Source organism: Acanthopagrus latus, chromosome 6, assembly GCF_904848185.1.
Source record: "Acanthopagrus latus isolate v.2019 chromosome 6, fAcaLat1.1, whole genome shotgun sequence".
NCBI lineage: Eukaryota > Metazoa > Chordata > Actinopteri > Spariformes > Sparidae > Acanthopagrus > Acanthopagrus latus.
Genome location: NC_051044.1, coordinates 23348243 through 23365140, shown reverse-complemented (window position 1 = coordinate 23365140; position 16898 = coordinate 23348243). Strand labels below are relative to the sequence as shown.

The 16898-nt window shown below is 39.0% G+C and overlaps 4 protein-coding genes across 44 annotated transcripts in view; 3 read left to right on the top strand and 1 right to left on the bottom strand.

The window, feature by feature from the left end:
• Nucleotides 1-6645, top strand: part of ptpra (protein tyrosine phosphatase receptor type A) — a 48314-nt gene extending 41669 nt beyond the window's left edge. The window contains exon 23 of the transcript XR_005075429.1: nucleotides 6609-6645. The gene's annotated coding sequence lies outside the window, so the exon portion shown is untranslated. The remainder of the gene's footprint in view (nucleotides 1-6608) is intronic.
• On the top strand, nucleotides 436-6020 carry cd8b (cd8 beta). 2 transcript variants are annotated; one of them, XM_037100578.1, is made up of 7 exons: nucleotides 436-633; nucleotides 1907-2266; nucleotides 3919-3999; nucleotides 4285-4371; nucleotides 5048-5081; nucleotides 5202-5250; nucleotides 5435-6020. In XM_037100578.1, exons 1-6 carry the CDS (start codon nucleotides 579-581, stop codon nucleotides 5218-5220), a joined length of 636 nt encoding a protein of 211 aa, XP_036956473.1. In that variant the 5' UTR covers nucleotides 436-578; the 3' UTR covers nucleotides 5221-5250; nucleotides 5435-6020. The 2 variants fall into 2 exon arrangements, with proteins under 2 accessions (XP_036956473.1, XP_036956472.1); XM_037100577.1 differs by having other exon boundaries at nucleotides 444-633; nucleotides 4282-4371.
• Nucleotides 6646-11816: 5171 nt separating the features above from the next.
• Nucleotides 11817-16030, top strand: cd8a (CD8a molecule). 4 transcript variants are annotated; one of them, XM_037100625.1, is made up of 7 exons: nucleotides 11846-12105; nucleotides 12341-12510; nucleotides 12818-13147; nucleotides 13240-13335; nucleotides 13443-13550; nucleotides 13733-13772; nucleotides 14471-16030. In XM_037100625.1, exons 2-7 carry the CDS (start codon nucleotides 12366-12368, stop codon nucleotides 14517-14519), a joined length of 768 nt encoding a protein of 255 aa, XP_036956520.1. In that variant the 5' UTR covers nucleotides 11846-12105; nucleotides 12341-12365; the 3' UTR covers nucleotides 14520-16030. The 4 variants fall into 4 exon arrangements, with proteins under 4 accessions (XP_036956522.1, XP_036956521.1, XP_036956520.1 ...); XM_037100626.1 differs by having other exon boundaries at nucleotides 11831-12510; nucleotides 13446-13550; XM_037100628.1 differs by having other exon boundaries at nucleotides 11849-12650.
• The window catches only part of cast (calpastatin), a 39226-nt gene continuing 38078 nt past the window's right edge, over nucleotides 15751-16898 (bottom strand). For all 37 annotated transcript variants that reach the window (XM_037100593.1, XM_037100617.1, XM_037100584.1 and 34 more), the window contains one exon: nucleotides 15751-16873. The gene's annotated coding sequence lies outside the window, so the exon portion shown is untranslated. The remainder of the gene's footprint in view (nucleotides 16874-16898) is intronic.

Below are 16898 nucleotides of genomic sequence, written 5' to 3'. Positions count from 1 at the left end.
ACAGCACTGCAAACTGCTGCTGTTTGAATCTTTCTGTTTTTTTTTATTGCTTGATATGTGGTATCATGTCAGCTCTGACAAAGCATCACAATATATTTTTCAGCTGTTTGTTATGATCATTTTATGTATGTCATGTACTGAGCGATAAACTGCATCTCTCTCCTTTAACAACTTGCATCTTCAAAATGAAAACACGCTCTGTTTGTTTGGTATATATATTTTAAATGAAGGCGTTCAAGACCGATTAGCCTTTTTATGCCTTATTTGGTCCGTGTTTTATAGAGCATGTTTTATGCACATCTCAAATGAAGGTTTTTTCAGCATAGTGTGTGTGTGTGTGTGTGTGTGCGCGCACGGGTGCATGCGTGCGTGTGTGTGTGTGTGTGTGTGTGTGTGTGTGTCTAAGGCCCACTCTGATAGGCCCCTGTGCGTGTCACATTGGGGTGTTGCCTTGTGTACTCAGGGCCCTGGCAGCTCAGTTCCTCCCATCACCTCTGAAGGATAGATAGCAGGAACAGAAAGTATCAGCGCTGTCCCGCAGCTACCATTCAAGATACAAATACTGTCAACCAGACAAAATGATCCCTCTGCCACTGGCATGGACACTATTGACAGTATATCTGTGGACACCAGGTAAGACCACCAAGTTTCTCTATTGTTTTTCATGTTTCTGTTAGCCTCCGGCATTCGTCACATCATAACTCAGTCAGAGGCCTGGAGCGAGGGACGTGTTATTGTCTACTTACACTGATTATATGTCTGATGTCAAACTTAACTTGCCTGCAGACATCAGATAGTTCTTACCGTTGTTTTGTGCTAAAAGGTGGATTTGAGTCTTTCAACAAATGAGGTAGATTGTTTAAACAGCCAAGTGCAATGCCGTTGCCCTTAGCTCATTTGTCAAAACTGTCCTGGTCATTATTATTATTATATGTCAGAATTGTGCAATTACACTGCTGTAAGTTATTGGTGCCATTATGTGATAACATCTTTATAATTTGTACCATCTGGGTACACGGTTAAAGTAATGATGCATTATGAGGGTAACAATACACTAGCCTGCCTGCTGGTGTTCTGCGGTGGGTCTATATCAATATAGATTTTATATTTACATTATTTTATGATTTTTTTTTCATATTGTACCTCTGTTACAACATTTTTACAGCATTTTTTTTGTTTTTGTGCACTATTGCACAACTCACTGAACAAGGATGAAAATATTTCATGTATTCTTGAGCATGACACTGTTTGTTAATTTACACACAGAGAAGAAAAGACTGACACACCAGTGAGCCTTAACCTTTCCACGCTGGAAGTCTTTGAATTTCAGTTGATCTTTAGATATTTCGTAAGACTAGTGAATGTAACAGGTAGATGCCTCCCTACCTGACTCGAAAAGAGACAAAATATGCACTGGAACGGATTCTAAAATTAGATGAAATAGCTCTTCCGATGAAGGCATCTCTTTAACATTGCATAAATCAGCCCTCTTATATAGCAATGTCAAAATGGCACCTTCACGGGGTTTGAAATATGTAGAAAAGTTTCTTCATAGTTCATTTCTTTTCTTGCGACACTTTAGCCGATAGTCCTAGTGTTTCTGTACCATGTTGCCGGTCACATTTGTAATCTCGTCCGTCTTGCATAGTCACTTGTATGTGCTTTTATGTCACTATAAGTCTTAATTGTGTTAAGCACAGGAGACTTCACATGAATTGTTGCTTAATGCTTTTCATCAAGCCCTTCTTAACGCCAATAATGGACAAGTCAGCCTGAGACAGCACTATATGGGTACAGGTGTTATGCCTTGATTTTGTTGCCGTGTTTGAGTGCAACAGCGTTAACAATATATGACCCTAAACTACCATACTGTTTGTTTAAATCTCAAACATCCCTCTGTTTCCAGTCCTAGGTTCAAACCTGATCCTGCATCAAGAACCCCCCACCGTTCTTTACCCGAAGATCCTCAGTACAGAGTCTATTGAGTGTGACTGCGGTAACATCTCCTGTGAATATGTCTACTGGTTCCGAAGCATTTCTGATCACAGCAAAGTACAGTTCCTTGGCAAATGGAACAACGCTGGCCGTGCCAATTATGGGGAGGGTGTGGATGAAGCACGGTTCAAAGTGTACAGGAGGAACAGCATGTCCTTTCCGCTACGCATCATAAATGTGACAGAAAAGGATGCAGGGATATATTCTTGTGTTCTTAGGGACAAGAAAAACACCGAAATGTGGAAGACTGGAATTCTTCTCCGGCCGGGAGGTTTGTATACTAACAAATTCTAGCGCCTCATTTACAGCAGTGAAATAGCAAGTGTCTGTCAGAGTTTCAGTGCATCTTTACAAATTCAGGTGGCAGGTGAGGGAGTAAATGTTTTCTGCATTATGTTCTGACCAAAAATGAGCTGTACAAGAGTTCCACCTCTTAAACAAGGTCTCAGTCTGGTTGATTTGGTCCACATTCGAGTGCGATTGGTGTGTTGCCCAAATGACCCGCATCAAAGGGGTAAATGCTCCAGAGTTAGATTCAACCGAACTACACAAGGCAGGTATGAAAATAACCCCAATTGTCTTTAAAACTGCTTCATATAACACCAAATATTAAAATGTATTGTACGATAAAGATTGTGACCTGATAATACAATTATATGCCAGTGCATACCATTTAACTGTGGCACCCCCAGTTTGAGTGCAGACTTGTACCCGCCTTTCTTCTCATATTTACTCAGTATAACCCTCCACTGTCTACTATCCCTGAACAAATCTGTAATACTTACAAATTAAAATAGGTTGTGTTATAGTTTTTCTTTGAAGTTGTTAGTTCTGACCAAAATCTTCACTTCAGGCATCATGTAATTTGACTTACCTTGGTGTGCCAGCCTAGAACAACCACATTGAGTTATCGGACCCTCGCGATAGAACCGTACCACGGCACACAGTTGATGTGTTGCTTTCGGTAAGAGATGTTCACGTGTAGCAGGTAAATGTGATGATTAGTGTAGTTTCGCCGTTTTGGGATTTTGTTTTTTGGGCACATTTTTTTCACTGGCTGGTGGTGTCTGTCTACATGGCTGACAGTTCAATGTAGAGGAAATAGAATAAGAACTTTCCAGATCGTGAATAAAAAGACAGTTACATAGTTACAATAGGTGAGTGTATTCTATCTACGTAGAGGAGGGCTGCCCAAAGTGGGGCTCATGGCCGAAAGCTGACCGCCAGATATTACTAGCGGCATAAGCAAAATACAAATGAATACAAAGCACATCATTATATGAATTGCTGTTCATGCAATTTGACCCTTTGTGGGGTAAATTGTGCCTAACAATGTAGGATCCCTAATTACTGATATTTGTTAGAATGTCTTTTTAAATCTGAGTACAGCGGGCAAAGTGAAGCAGGAAACCAGTCAATTTGGGGAACTCGGGATCACTGTGCTACAGAAGCAGGAGACAGCTGGGAGCAAATGAAAGATTATTCAGGGATTTTCACATATTTTGTAACATAAACATAGTATACATAGCAGAGAAAACAATCTTGCTCTCTTTTCTATCTTCCCCGTAAAATAACATTTTGCATCTTAATACACTATTTGCTTTTGGCCCGTGGTCCACTAATATGTTTTAGTTCTGATCCTCCAAGGGAAAAGGTTAGGCACCCCTGATTGAGAGTATTAATTCATCATTATGTGAATGTCTCTGAGTTGAAATAGAGAAAAACTGCTGACTGGCCTATAGAGTCACATGCTTATAAACCACATAATGTATTTGTCAAGAGAATTTGTTGATAAGATCCTGATCAAAGTCATTTTCTATGATGGATAAAGATGTGAAAATAGGGACAGGTCAAAAACTGCTGGATTCTCCTTTAATCTCTGCCTGACATTCTTGTTAGTTATTACTTGTCTTTATCTTACAGTGGTCCCTCCAACCTTACCTCCAAAGGTAGTACCTAAACGACGACCACCCACCTGTCGCTGCACCAAGAATTCTAAACAGGGTAAGTATTTATGTTTTTTCCAGTAAGGGAAATAATCACTGATGTTTGTGGCAGTATGTGATAATGTGTATGATTCTCCTCTGCTAACAAATGTACTGTACCTATATGTTTGTTCCAGGATGTATAAACCCTTGTGGGGGTTTAGGAATGAATTGTAATTGGGTTTTAATCTTGTGCATTGTACCAGATGGAGATGATGTAAATGCAATAGAAAAAGGATGTTTTTGTACTGACAATGACGTAACTGGTCAAACTCAGTACTGTATATGTTGTCGTCCCCAGAAGGCTGCGGCTCCCTGATTCTGTGGCCGTTGGTTGGACTAATTGCGGCCCTGGCTGTAGCTCTCATCTGCATACTTTACTACTTCAGCCGTGAGTATTCGTGCTAAATGGTGTTAAGTCTGGTGGGGAAAAGCACCTGTTTTCTGGAACAATGGGGCCACACATGATGTTCACAAATGGTTTTCAAATACAACCCTGATTTTAAAAAGTCAGTGTGTTCTTTCAAACATAGAAATGTAACAGAATGTGATCATTTGATAATTCTTTGTGCGTGTGTCTAAAATGGTAGAGAGAGAATATACTCAGTTTTTTTTACCTCATCAACTTCATCGATTTTTGGAAACATTACTTCAACTTCTGAATTTGACGACAGCAAGCTTCAAGTTGGGACAGGCACAACAAAAGATTAGGGAAGGTTCAGAATGTAAAAAAAAAAAAAAATCTTTTTGGAACACTAACAGGTAAACAGGTTATTTGAAAAGACTTGAAAGACTCACTCAGAAGCAAGGATGGGGCGAGGTTCACCACTTTGTCAAACACGAGCGTACCATGATATTCCTACATGGACTCAAGAACACTTCATAAAACCGTGTTAGGTACACACAGTTTGTTTGCAGTTGATTCCATTCTGTTTTTATTTATTTTAAGAAAGAGGCCCAACTTTGTTTGGTATCAGGGTTGTACTCGAACAATTAAAAATGTATGTATAAGTATGTACTGTCCCTCTAAACTGTTTTCTTTTGTTTGTACATGTTCCTGCTGTCAGGGCTACCAAAAAAATGTCGGCACCACTTTGTGAAGTAAGTAGAGAGCTGCAAATGGTGAAAATGTTACATTCCTTGTTTAATTTTGCATCTGTAACCATATGTACGGTATTGTATTGTATACTTATATCTATTTGTTTTGTTTTCTCTTATAAGGAAGAGGAGGATGACCTAAATCACTGCATGAACAGCTCCTGTACTCAAAGTATGTGCCTGTTGTGTCATTTTGCATGACCATAGATAGAAACCTTTCGCGTATGTGTGATATTAATCACCAAACGAAACGTGCTCAAACCAGACAATCAGTTTTTTATGCTGAATATTTGAATTAACATATTATGAATATTTGAATCTTTCATACACACTAACACTCACTTCTGTGATTGCAGTGGTTGAAGTGTTTTTTCTCCAGCCGACATCCAGTCGATGATGAAGGAGGCGATTCACCCTGAAGACCCGCTGTGCAAGTCACGTTTATTTACAGCAAAATGTGCACTCGGTCATGAGTTTCAACAGCTTTAGACATGTAAACTTATTGTGATATTATGAGATCCACCAACTGCTGTTCTAATCTCTGTGCTGTAACTTTTCTTCTGTAATGTATATGTTGGGGGTTTTTTTGGGTCAATAATCATTATGCAGATGACATCATCATGTATCTTTGTGCTTTTTTGGATTCAGTAGGTTTGTGATCTGTAGCTTTGAATTTTTAGATTATTTATTCAGTTTGGACAAAGGGCAGTATTTTTCCTCAAAGCCTAAAACTAAAATGATTTTATGTGCAAACTACAGAATGTAGACCACAAAACACCGGAGATTAAATGAGGTATTTTCCCATCTGCTCATCGGTGATTTCTCTATTTATTAGTGTTCTTGTGTTTCACAGCATTTTTAAAACACAGTTATTTTAAAGAAAACAGCATTGTCAAGTGGATTTTCATGCATCGCTCTGTTGTATCAATAAAATTGTATATTTCTAATCATTTAAAGTGATGACTCTCTCTTTTTCATAGATGGTTAACATTTTCTGTTACTAAAGACATATTTGAACACATTTTTTCCTTTCCCTTTTTTTTCAATCTTTATCTTTCAACAGTCCAGTTAAACACAACTGAAAAACATGTGTGTTGTTGTTCAAGGGAACTTTTACAACAGCACAAATAATACAAGTGTAACTAAGAAGCCAATCACTGTATGTGTCTTCAATGACCCTGATACTTAGTGTGCAGTTAACTAAGAAATCCTTCTTCTCAGAGTATTTGTAGTGTTCTGTCGCACATCTAAAAGAGTTCTTTGTGTGTATGTGGAAGAGAAAGAGAGGTTTAGGAGTGGGTGTTGTACATCCATTGTCAATATTGAGTTTGGCGGAAGTTGAGTAGGTGAGTGATGGGGTTTGGTTTCTTCCTTTTCCTTTGATGCGTACACTTACATCACATTCAGTTTCTGTTGAACTGCCTACAGTATGTGCCAGCAAGCTTTATTGTTAAAAACCAAAAATACAGGTAACACAATGTATATTTCTTGCTCTTTCTTGCTCTCTGATTATCTCTCTCTCTCTCTCACACACACACACACACACACACACACACACACACACACACACACACACACACACACATACACACAATCAACACTTCAACAACACATATGAACACCTGTGCGATTGAGTGTGAAGTTACACTGAGTTGGTGGTTGTTCAGGTCTCAGGGAGCGTGCGCGACCCTTTCCTGTGTGCTTTGGAGAGAGGAGAGAAAGAGCTGTGTTTACTGAGATGCTATCGCTTCGCTTCAGCTTTGAGCTCTTCATCGCATCTCTGACACAAAAAGACCACAAAAATACCACAGACTGAACCACAAGCACTGACAGAGAGACAGAGGGAGCTGAGACGCGGAGAGCGTTAACAGTTTTTAAGTGAGAATACAGTCAGAGAAAGCACTTAATGAAAACTTGAGGACAGCTTATTGTTGGAGTTCGTTTTATTTGATATGATATAATACAAAGCCATTGCCAGGTGCATTTACACAGTGAATGACTATTTTAAAGGTAATACTGTGTGTGTGTGTGTGTGTGTGTGTGTGTGTGTGTGTGTGTGTGTGTGTGTGTGTGTGTGTGTGTGTGTGTGCGTGCGTGTGTGTATTTCGTATTTAGTGCTGGGGTGTTTATTACTTTATGTATCATGAATCACTGTAAAACAGCAGTAAATGAAGTCTGAATTCATGAAATATAATTAAAATTGAAAATGAAAATCAAGTATTGTATCAACGCTGTTCTGATTTAAAATAGTAAACTATACCACATACACAGTTGAGGGAAAGTAGACCAAGACGTCATTCAGATGCCAATCTAATACTGACACCTACGACAGTAGGGTTTCCAAAATTATTGACATACCTCTCAACAAAGTGCTGCAGGGGTGATCTATATTTGTAGGCTAATGCAGACATTAGCATCGCCTCGGTTCCCTCCATTAAAAGCCTATGAGAGTTTTCAATTGGATTTAGGGTTAATGGAGAAAATGAGCTCTGTGGCAAACACAAATTTATGATACTTGCATTACTCACATCACCACCACCAAGTTTCTACTACATTTTACTATACACAATTCACTATAAACTGATCAATCAACAAGCTGGAAGGTTAAAGTTATAATAATTTGATAAGAAATATTCAATGAGTCTCCATGTTTGGCGTAATGACATTTAATGTCCCTGACAACACTTTGTAGTCTCATTTTGCCATTTGTTACCAACTGTCTTTTTAAACACATGAAAGCATGTTAAAATGTATAAGTTTGGTATTTATTAATGTATTTTATGTTGTAGACCAGCACATGAAAATCTCTTGTGTTTTGTGTTAAGTTTACTTCAAGTATCAAGCCGAAAGCCCATTTTCAAAACAACAATGAGACTATAAAACTAACTACAGCACTAACTTATTTCATGGTTTTAGGGCTCTATTATGGACTGTGGCACTCTATAAAAGGAAAAAAGCAGATCTCCAGCATCAAAAAAATAGCATCCAAAAAGATCATAAACTTGAATTGATATTTCCAGAAAAACTGTATATCAAAACCTTTATGAAGGTAGGACATAATGCCGGCTGTTTAAGTTGCTTTAGTTTAAGCTAGGTCTACCTAATAAACAAACAGCTGCACTGTACACAGTAAAGCAAATAACATCTGTGTCGACGTTCGAGGAAACCATTTATTCACATTCATCAGTTCCAGGAAACATGACTGAATGCAGAGCAGCAGTAGTTTTGTAGGACGTCTAATGCAGACAATTGATCTCTAATGTTTTGTCATGGCAAAGGGTCTATATTCAAAACAGAGGCCACTGAACACATGAAAGGTCAATGTAAAAAAAGCACAAATGATATAAACTATGTGTGCGTTGTATCATGTACTTTCTGATGACTGCAGGACATGGCCTACCGCACACTGATGTGTTATTTCATACTGTTTCTCCCAACAGTATTTTAAATATTATTGTGCAATTAGGTTATCTGTTAAAACATATAAAACTTCAGAGAGAAACACATATGTTTATTTAAAGGTTTTGAATTTAATAAATGCAGCCTACATTTCTGAGATTAATTGTTAAAGTTAGCTATAAATTGTACATGAGGGCGTAATGTTTTCTCTACCAGGTGTCTTGTAGATTCTGTCAACATTTGAACTGAATACAGTCTGTTCATCTGTGAGAAACAACAATTAAGGACGTGGGAGCACAACATGTGGCAGAAGTCAGATCAGAGGATAACTGCATGCAGCTACGCTTGATTGCAACTTTTTTTAATTTTAATCTTGGTTATAATCTTTCAAAGTACTTTCTCACTCAATTTCACATCATATATTCACATATACAGGGCGCATATTGTACTTGATAAAAGTGACAGATTACATGTGAAATGTAGTTCTTCACATTGAAAAATCCATATTTAGATTCTGCTTTTTCTTCAAGAGATTGTTTATACATTTTCACAGCGCTGTGCGTCAGTGATCAGCTCTGAAAATGCAACTGCTTTACATTTAAATCCACCGCAACAAGAACTCACACCAGTATAAAAGTCACACATGAAAGGTTTCTAAATATGTAAATATTAATCAACACTGCTGAAAAATACAAACGCCATAAAAGTAGGATATTTGTGGTGAAACCCTGCAGGTTGTCTATTGTGTAATGTCGGCGCATGCTCCAGTAAGAGTTGTACATTGTCTAATTTGTCACACTTTATCTTACTTAATAATCAGTAACACGGTGAACAAGCAAGAGTATGCAGGATGAGCACCTGACACACCATCATTTCACACGATTGAACAGTTGAACAAGTAGGGTTTACAAAATTATTGACACACCTCTCCACAGAGTGCTGCAGGGGCGATCTCTTTTTGTAGGCTAATGCAGACATTAGCATCGCACCGGTTCCCTCCATCAAAAGCCTATGGGAGTTTTCAGTTGGATTTAGGGTTAATGGAGAAAATGAGCTCTGTGGCAAACACAAATTTATGATACTCGCTTTGCTCACATCACCACCACCAAGCTTCCTACTACATTGTACTATGTGAACAACTATTTTTTCTTGACAAATGTCAGATGTCTCTTGTTTAACTATTTCACCTCACATTTTCAACATAAAAAAATACAATTTCCATTATACATATGTTTTTTTTTAAGTATTCTTAGCAGAAACCAAAAAGGCAAATCAAATTGCGGAAATGATTTTCAAAAACCCACATATATATGACCATGACAGGAAGTCTCAGCAACTTAAGAAATGATGACCAAACGTATTTCTGTGCAGACGCATCCGCACATCTACAATTCCTCTACTGCCGAGCCCCTTTCGTACTCACTCCTCTCGATGCTCTTGGTTTCCTTTTCGCAACGTCATATCCCATAATGCCTGAACCTGCTGGCGGAGGAACAGAGCAGAGCCAGGTGAGACGAAATGATGAAGAGCTGCTGAAAAAGCAGCTGGCGTCGATGTTGATTTACTGGTATTGATGGTGCTGCTATTTTCAGAATGCAATGATGGCCCCTCTGACTACACTTGAATGTCAAGCTTTACTTTCTCACCGGCTTCCCCTGGTCACCTACACACACACACACACACACACAGAGATGTAAGTTTCAGGTTGGAGACCCCCTTGTGTGACTAAGATAGGGAAGCCCATGCAGGTGTGTTTGCGAGTGACTCAACCCTGAAACAGACGTATGGAAAGGTGAAGTGGGCTAACTGAGAGCGTTCTGACTGGGTCTTCCCTCTGACACAAAGCATCAACAGAATCCCCTGCTAACTGAAAACCCAAACCTGGTTTCCATCTAGTTTCACTGATAATAAATGTCAAGGGGATTGATGTGAAAACCAAAAGCAAAGTTAAGTTGATAATTAGAAACAATGTGACAGGGTTAAGAAAATTCTATGGTAAATGAGACACACTGTTGTATTTTACTCTCTGTTTCTGTGTCTGTCTATTTCACTCCTTCCTCCCACCCATGGAACAGACAAATCGCCCACTAAAGAGTCAAATGTCAAAACTTCTTGCCCATTACTAAATCGGTGCATTTACTTTCCATCACTGAACAGGAAATAGACAGGCCCTGGGTTGCGCCATAGCCTCTGTTGCTATCTTGGTTGATCTGAAGGTAGTTTCACTTCACTACAAGCTTTCGCATGAAGCGGCAAATGACACGATGCTGAAGGGGCACTCTGTAGGTTCAGAGAAAAAGTTCAAACTCGAGTTTTGATTTTAAGAAGATTAATGAGGCAATAATACAAACTCAGAAATATTAATATTTTCCATCTGTTCTGAGGTAAATGAGGTGTTGAATCTAGAAAGGTGGCAGGGTCTGCCAAATATAAACAAAGTAAAACAGTACGAAATTGTGTTGTCCTTAAAGGTCAGTTCGTATAATCAGTTTATTCAAGAGAGTTTGTTTATTTGGTTAGTTTAGACATAAGAAAATCAGTTGACGCTCTTTCTCATCTGATAAAAATGTCTTGGTTAGGTAGAAGCTATGTCCCTTGTTTTTTCTGAATGGAAAATGCTGTTTTATAACCGCTAGCATTTCCATTTGTGGTCAACATTGTTTGTGCTAGAATTTGACTTAACAGTTCAATACAGCTGTACATCAGCTCCAGTCATTTATCATATTTTTATTCATTCCAGGTGGAGGTCAAGCTGCCAAAACACTGGATCCCGCATTTCCTACAATGCAGCTCAGTCTTGTTGAAGCCTGAAACACAAGCTTTCTGTAGAAAAACGAAGATCAAAAAAAAAAAAAAAAACCTGAAACAATGATGCACTTCTACGGTTGAGGGCGATTTTACACTGTGACGTCTCTTACTGTAAATAGCAAATCACTGTAAACATTTGACATGATTAACTGCTCCTTCTCTGCGGGCTCACATATCTGACCACAGCAGGTGTTTCACATGAGCTGTTTTTACATCAGTTGTGGAAAGGTTAAAGCACCTGCCATGACATGACTGACTGGGGTGTAGGCAGCGAGTCAACAGTGCAGATGAGCAGCAGTTTTGTTTCACTGGGTGAACATGGACAGACCTATAAATGCTGCTTTTGCTGCCATCTGTCGGCGAGAATTCCCCCCTTTGCTGCAGTGAATGATAACACAGTGGGACATTTTGTGTTGGGTGTGGTTAGCCGATGAACATTGGTAAATTTGCCACACTAGTGTACTTTGAATGGTTTTATTTCAATGCTGCCTATCGGGGTTATATCATCGGCATAGGCAGACTCTTATTCATTACATAGCACACAGGAATACAGTCTGTTAGCCTGTGAGATTCAAATTGGGGAAGCTAAACTCACTTGTACTTTTCTTTTTTTATTACAGGATTACTACTGGTGGAATAAAATCGGGAAGTTAAACTTGTGGTGTGAGTCGAGACAGCTTAACCGCTGTGACATCCCTGTACTCTGTTCAGATCCATGAAATGATCAGCTACCAGAAATCATTTCACCAGAGGGATCATCAAAAAGGATACTATCAATCCATTCAAAGCTGCTTCATGTCACATGCCACACAGGATGGAGGTAAAAGGCAGGGATTCGGGCTCCAGGGCACTTCAGCAGGGCAGATTTTGCTGACATAAGGACGGGCTTTCTCCAAATGTGTTCATCAAATTCACCAAGTGATTTGTGAAACAGTGCAGAGCTGTATCTGTGTAGAGTGAGCCGCCACACACACATGTGCTCAGCTTGCAGTTTTTATACCTCTGCTCTGTCCTTGTCTTCTTACATGCTGTGCACTGCTGCGTTTGTGTGTCAGTACCTGGTGGGTGATATGCAGTTCGATGCTTCAAACCAGAGGCAGAGGTGTGATGTGCACATCAGTGGGCTCCACTTCAAAGAACAGCAGACCACGACCCTGCTGCAGGAGGTCTCTGCAACACTGCGCTGCAATGATCCCATTTGACGCAGCCGAGAAGAAGGTTACAGGTGGGGCGTGGTTTGGTATCTCGCTAAATTATCTCCTAGCAGGCTTAAGCAAAGTCGAGTTTAGGAGCTTCTGTCGCCCACAAGATTAAAAATGGAACAAAAGTGGATCCATATTCTGGTGATTCTGGCTTTTTATCAAAGTAAGTCTAACTTAAAATTTACTGTTTTCTCTGATCGCTACCATGAGGGTGAAGCGCTGTGAATGTGTGAGTGCTGATGATGCTTTAAGGCGTTCGCTGGTCGGAGTTTCTTAGATTGCTTTTGGATAGTGAACGATATTGCTGCTCTCATTCATTAAATCTTTCAGAGATAACTTCAGGAGCTGTCGAGAACATCGTCGTAAAGGAGGGGCAGAGCATCGATATCAAGTGTCGTCCTTCTGAGACTGGTTCTATGATCATTTGGTTTCGAGTGCTGGACAACTCTGGCATGGAATTCATTGCATCATTCAGCAGTGCTGGCGTAAAAAAAGCAAATACAAAGTCTCCGTCGTCCACCTTCACTGAAACAAAGATCGATCAAAATATCCTCACACTGCAGTCATTCAAAGAAGCTGTTGACAGCGGCGTCTACAGCTGTGCAACTCTCTACAGAGGTACTGAATTGAGATTCGGCAAAGTAACACGACTTGTCAGAGGTGAGCTTTGTTTCACAACTTTGTTGTCATTGTGATATGATGGATGTTTTTCAGTCCCACTCTCGTCACGTATTTGTTCTGTCAAATGAAAGAAAAAGTAGCCCAACCGACCTCGACCCCAACTGACAAGGAGCAGAGTCGGTGCACAGAGGCCCCGCCATGCACGTGCAGCGAAAGCAACAACAAAGGTAAATGTCAAAAAATCACAAATGTGTGCAGTGAAGCCTCATCGTCGTCACGTTTTTGATGCTGTGAAGAGAGAAAAGCAGGTGGTAAACGAGCACATGCTTTACAGCAGAAGCCAGTCCCTCCATGTTTTGTACTCCGCTCATCCTGGGCCCACTAGTCGGCGGCTGCGGCCTTCTTCTTCTACTCCTCATCATCACCACCGTGTACTGCAACAGTGAGTCCACCTGAGAGCATAAATACAGTACCGATTTTTATGTGCAAACGATAAATTCTCAAGCTGTTGTTTTAAATGTTGTGTATTTGTTTTCACCTTCCTTTGATATGTACTCGATTGATTTTGCTGTGATGGTTGTGCGTAATCAAATGTCTAAACAACACTTTTTGCATTTGCTGTAGAAATAAGGACAAAGAGATGCCCGCACCATTACAAAAGAAAGTAAGTTATTCATTTATTTATTTTTGTTTTACTCTAATAGTATTATTTATTTGAAGTCCGTACCCAGGATTTAAAAATACACACCCTAAAACTAAAGTATATATATATATAAACTAAACTAAAGTGTACATAAAATCTTTCTCTCTCTCTGTCTGTCTTTCACACATTTATTTTTTGAGTTAGCTGCTTGGAGTATTTTTTTTAAGTAACTCAGCAGTTGTTTCAAGGAAGTTACTATTTAAACCAACTAATGCTCATAATCATGCAGGCTGTTATTCATCATTACTTTTATACACTGGCTCTTTATTTTTTCCCCCCTCCTCATATCTAGAGCTTTGCCGTCCTTGTTTTTTAGCTGTGTATTTATTTCTATCTTCTTTTTAACCATTCTGGCCGTTTGGGAATTGGGCTAATGACAAAACCAGAGTCAAGTTTGTCGTATGCACACACATACTTAATGCCAATAAATGTGATTCTGATTCTTCACTAATTAAACTAAAATTACTTATTATTTTGTCTCTATTTCCTGAAATTACTCTAAAAACAAACATAACTCTTTAAAGTTCTCTTCCTAGTGATCATTATCAAATTAAAGTTTTAAAAGTTTTATATGTTAAAAAAAATATAAGTTATTATTTATACAAATTATTACCATACCATCATCATTAAATACCTTGTGTACTTCTTTATCTCTGTAGACCACGGACAGCTGCTGACGGAAAACAAATGCCGACCAGACAATTTTAATCCACGCGGTGCCATTTCACCGACATTTCTTTCAGCCGCAGTACTTTTACAGTGTTCTGTTCTTCTTGCAGTGGTTATTTTTCTTCTGTTTCACAGTTAAGTAGCAATCATGGTGAATATTTTGCTGCAGATGAAAAAAAATACTTACTTACTAATACTTTTAATGAACAATATAAAAAAGAGGAGTCAACGCATCAGATTCTTTCAGATTTATGGTTTGATGGCCAATAACGCTGCACAGTCACACCCAGACTGAACTCTTTTTATGAAATAACCTAACAAGAAATGTCTATTCATCCATATCAAATGAATTTTGATAATGAGTCCAAGTCCTGAGAATATTAGAATTCATCACTCTGATTCATGTTGATTTTGCCTATTGAAATGTGTTCAAAAATTGTATATACTTTTAATTTTGTATAGATTTATTTTCATTTGTCATTTGCAATCTGTTCTTCTGACTATGTTTTCACGTTGGTTTGACCCTCTTAAGTACTGTACTCTCCTTTAGGTCTGTGATTTAAAACTTATCTTGCCTTAATATTGAAAAGACTGATTAGACAATCTTGAGGAAATGATCTCTGATAGTTTAATTCTTGGCTGGACGAAAACTTGAAATGTTGAAAATTTAAAATTCACATAAGCTTTCGATTCATTTCTTCAAAGTAGCGCTTCCCTTTATTCTGATTTCTATGGTTTCAATGAGGAACAAATATGTGACTTTGGTTTTGTAATGTAAAACTGTACGTACAGTAAATATATTCTAGAGATTCCCCAATGTCAGAATTATATACAAAATAAAATGCAATACCACTCAGAAAAGCATGCTTTCTCTGTTGCAATAGTTGGATTTGTCTTTATTTGTGTTTCTTTTTGATTTTTCAAACCCACTCATTCGCATCCCGATCAGTCATTAGGCTCTCGGCACAGAGATGTGAAAGTTTTGTTTTTTTTAACATGAAATTGGAGCGAAGTTGTTTTGTTGAAAGTCCCCCCGGTGTAAAAAGGAAGTGGGTTGCTACGACTGTATGCAGGGTGGATAAAACCTACAAGGTCATGATACAGAGAGGTGTATATTCAGAATCTCCCTCACACCTTTGAGAAAAATGTTGTTTATTGATTTTCTGCAGGATTCAGCATGTCTCCACATATTAAAGCATGTTGGGTTGTTTTTCTCCTTTTGACATAAATCCCCCCCAAAATAAACAGACCCCAGGTACAGAAACGCTGCTGTTTTTAGTTTATTTTATTTAATTAGTATTCCCACATCTAAAAATTTCTCTCATATCTGTTGACGCACACCCACACAAAACCTCTGACATGAAAAAAAAAGTATGGGGAAGTATATAGGTTTTTGTCTTTACAGTTGAAAGCCCTTTCTAAATTACACAGTGTTGTCTTACAGAGCAAAGTCTTTTTTATGTTTTTATTTTATTTTTTTTTTTACAGTAGCTCACTAAGTGCACTTTTGGACGCCAGCATTTTTTTTTTTTTTTCTCTACACAGCCAAATACATACAGACCCTCCTCATGACAGGGAGTTCTCTCCAGAAAATCAAAGGCATTTGCAAGAAGCTCTCGAATACGGATTTAAGCAGATCACCTCCTGGAAAATCCTCCAGATATCATGTAAACTATGTGTTGTCCAAAATTACAAGCAAACTAAGCTGTACACTAGTGTCCTTAAGGCGTCTGACCACATTGTGATTAAAAAAAAAAAAAAAAAACTTGGCTTTTTTTCTGTGTACATCAAGATTGCACAAACATCCCGATACTATACACCCACTCCTCACTGCTCCCAGGCCAGCTGACAGTCACCGCTGCGCTGACCAATGTCACAGCTCACAGGAGCAGTGAGTCGTGACATCAGCGGCGTGGGAGCCATCGAAACCGTCAGCTGAGATGTGCGCGCCTTCCTTCCCTCGGCACGCTCAACACACCAACCAGAAAAAAAAACTAAACATTTTCACTTGTCTTCACTTCCTCAATGTCCCCGCACACTTCCCCTTCTCATTCTCCATCAGGTTTAAAAAAAAAACAAAAAACTCTTCAACACCAAAAGCCTCTCATCCTTAAATACATGTGAAACCGAGCAAGAAAGGCGCCGCACCCAGAGCTCCGTGTGTGTGTGTGTGTGTGTGTGTATGTGTGTGTGTGTGTGTGTGTGTGTGTGTGTGTGTGTGTGTGTCAGTCTGTGTGTGTGTGTTGAGCAAGTGATATGGGTGTGTCTTAAGTTCATCTCTCATCCAGTAAACTTTACATTCTTGACAATTTAGAAAAATAGAATCGTCGTCCAGAGAGCTGCTCCCTCACTGACGCGCCCCTGTGGCCGGGAGGACGAATCACACCGTCGACCTGTAAAACACGTCCAGAGACACAT

Coding starts and splice junctions, on each gene's coding strand:
- cd8a (XM_037100625.1), top strand. CDS start 12,366: ATGCTTCAAACCAGAGGCAGAGGTGTGATGTGCACATCAGTGGGCTCC. Junction 12,511..12,817: donor AGCCGAGAAGAAGGTTACAG/GTGGGGCGTGGT, acceptor TAAATCTTTCAG/AGATAACTTCAGGAGCTGTC. Junction 13,148..13,239: donor AGTAACACGACTTGTCAGAG/GTGAGCTTTGTT, acceptor GTCAAATGAAAG/AAAAAGTAGCCCAACCGACC.
- cd8b (XM_037100577.1), top strand. CDS start 579: ATGATCCCTCTGCCACTGGCATGGACACTATTGACAGTATATCTGTGG. Junction 2,267..3,918: donor AATTCTTCTCCGGCCGGGAG/GTTTGTATACTA, acceptor TTTATCTTACAG/TGGTCCCTCCAACCTTACCT. Junction 4,372..5,047: donor CATACTTTACTACTTCAGCC/GTGAGTATTCGT, acceptor TCCTGCTGTCAG/GGCTACCAAAAAAATGTCGG.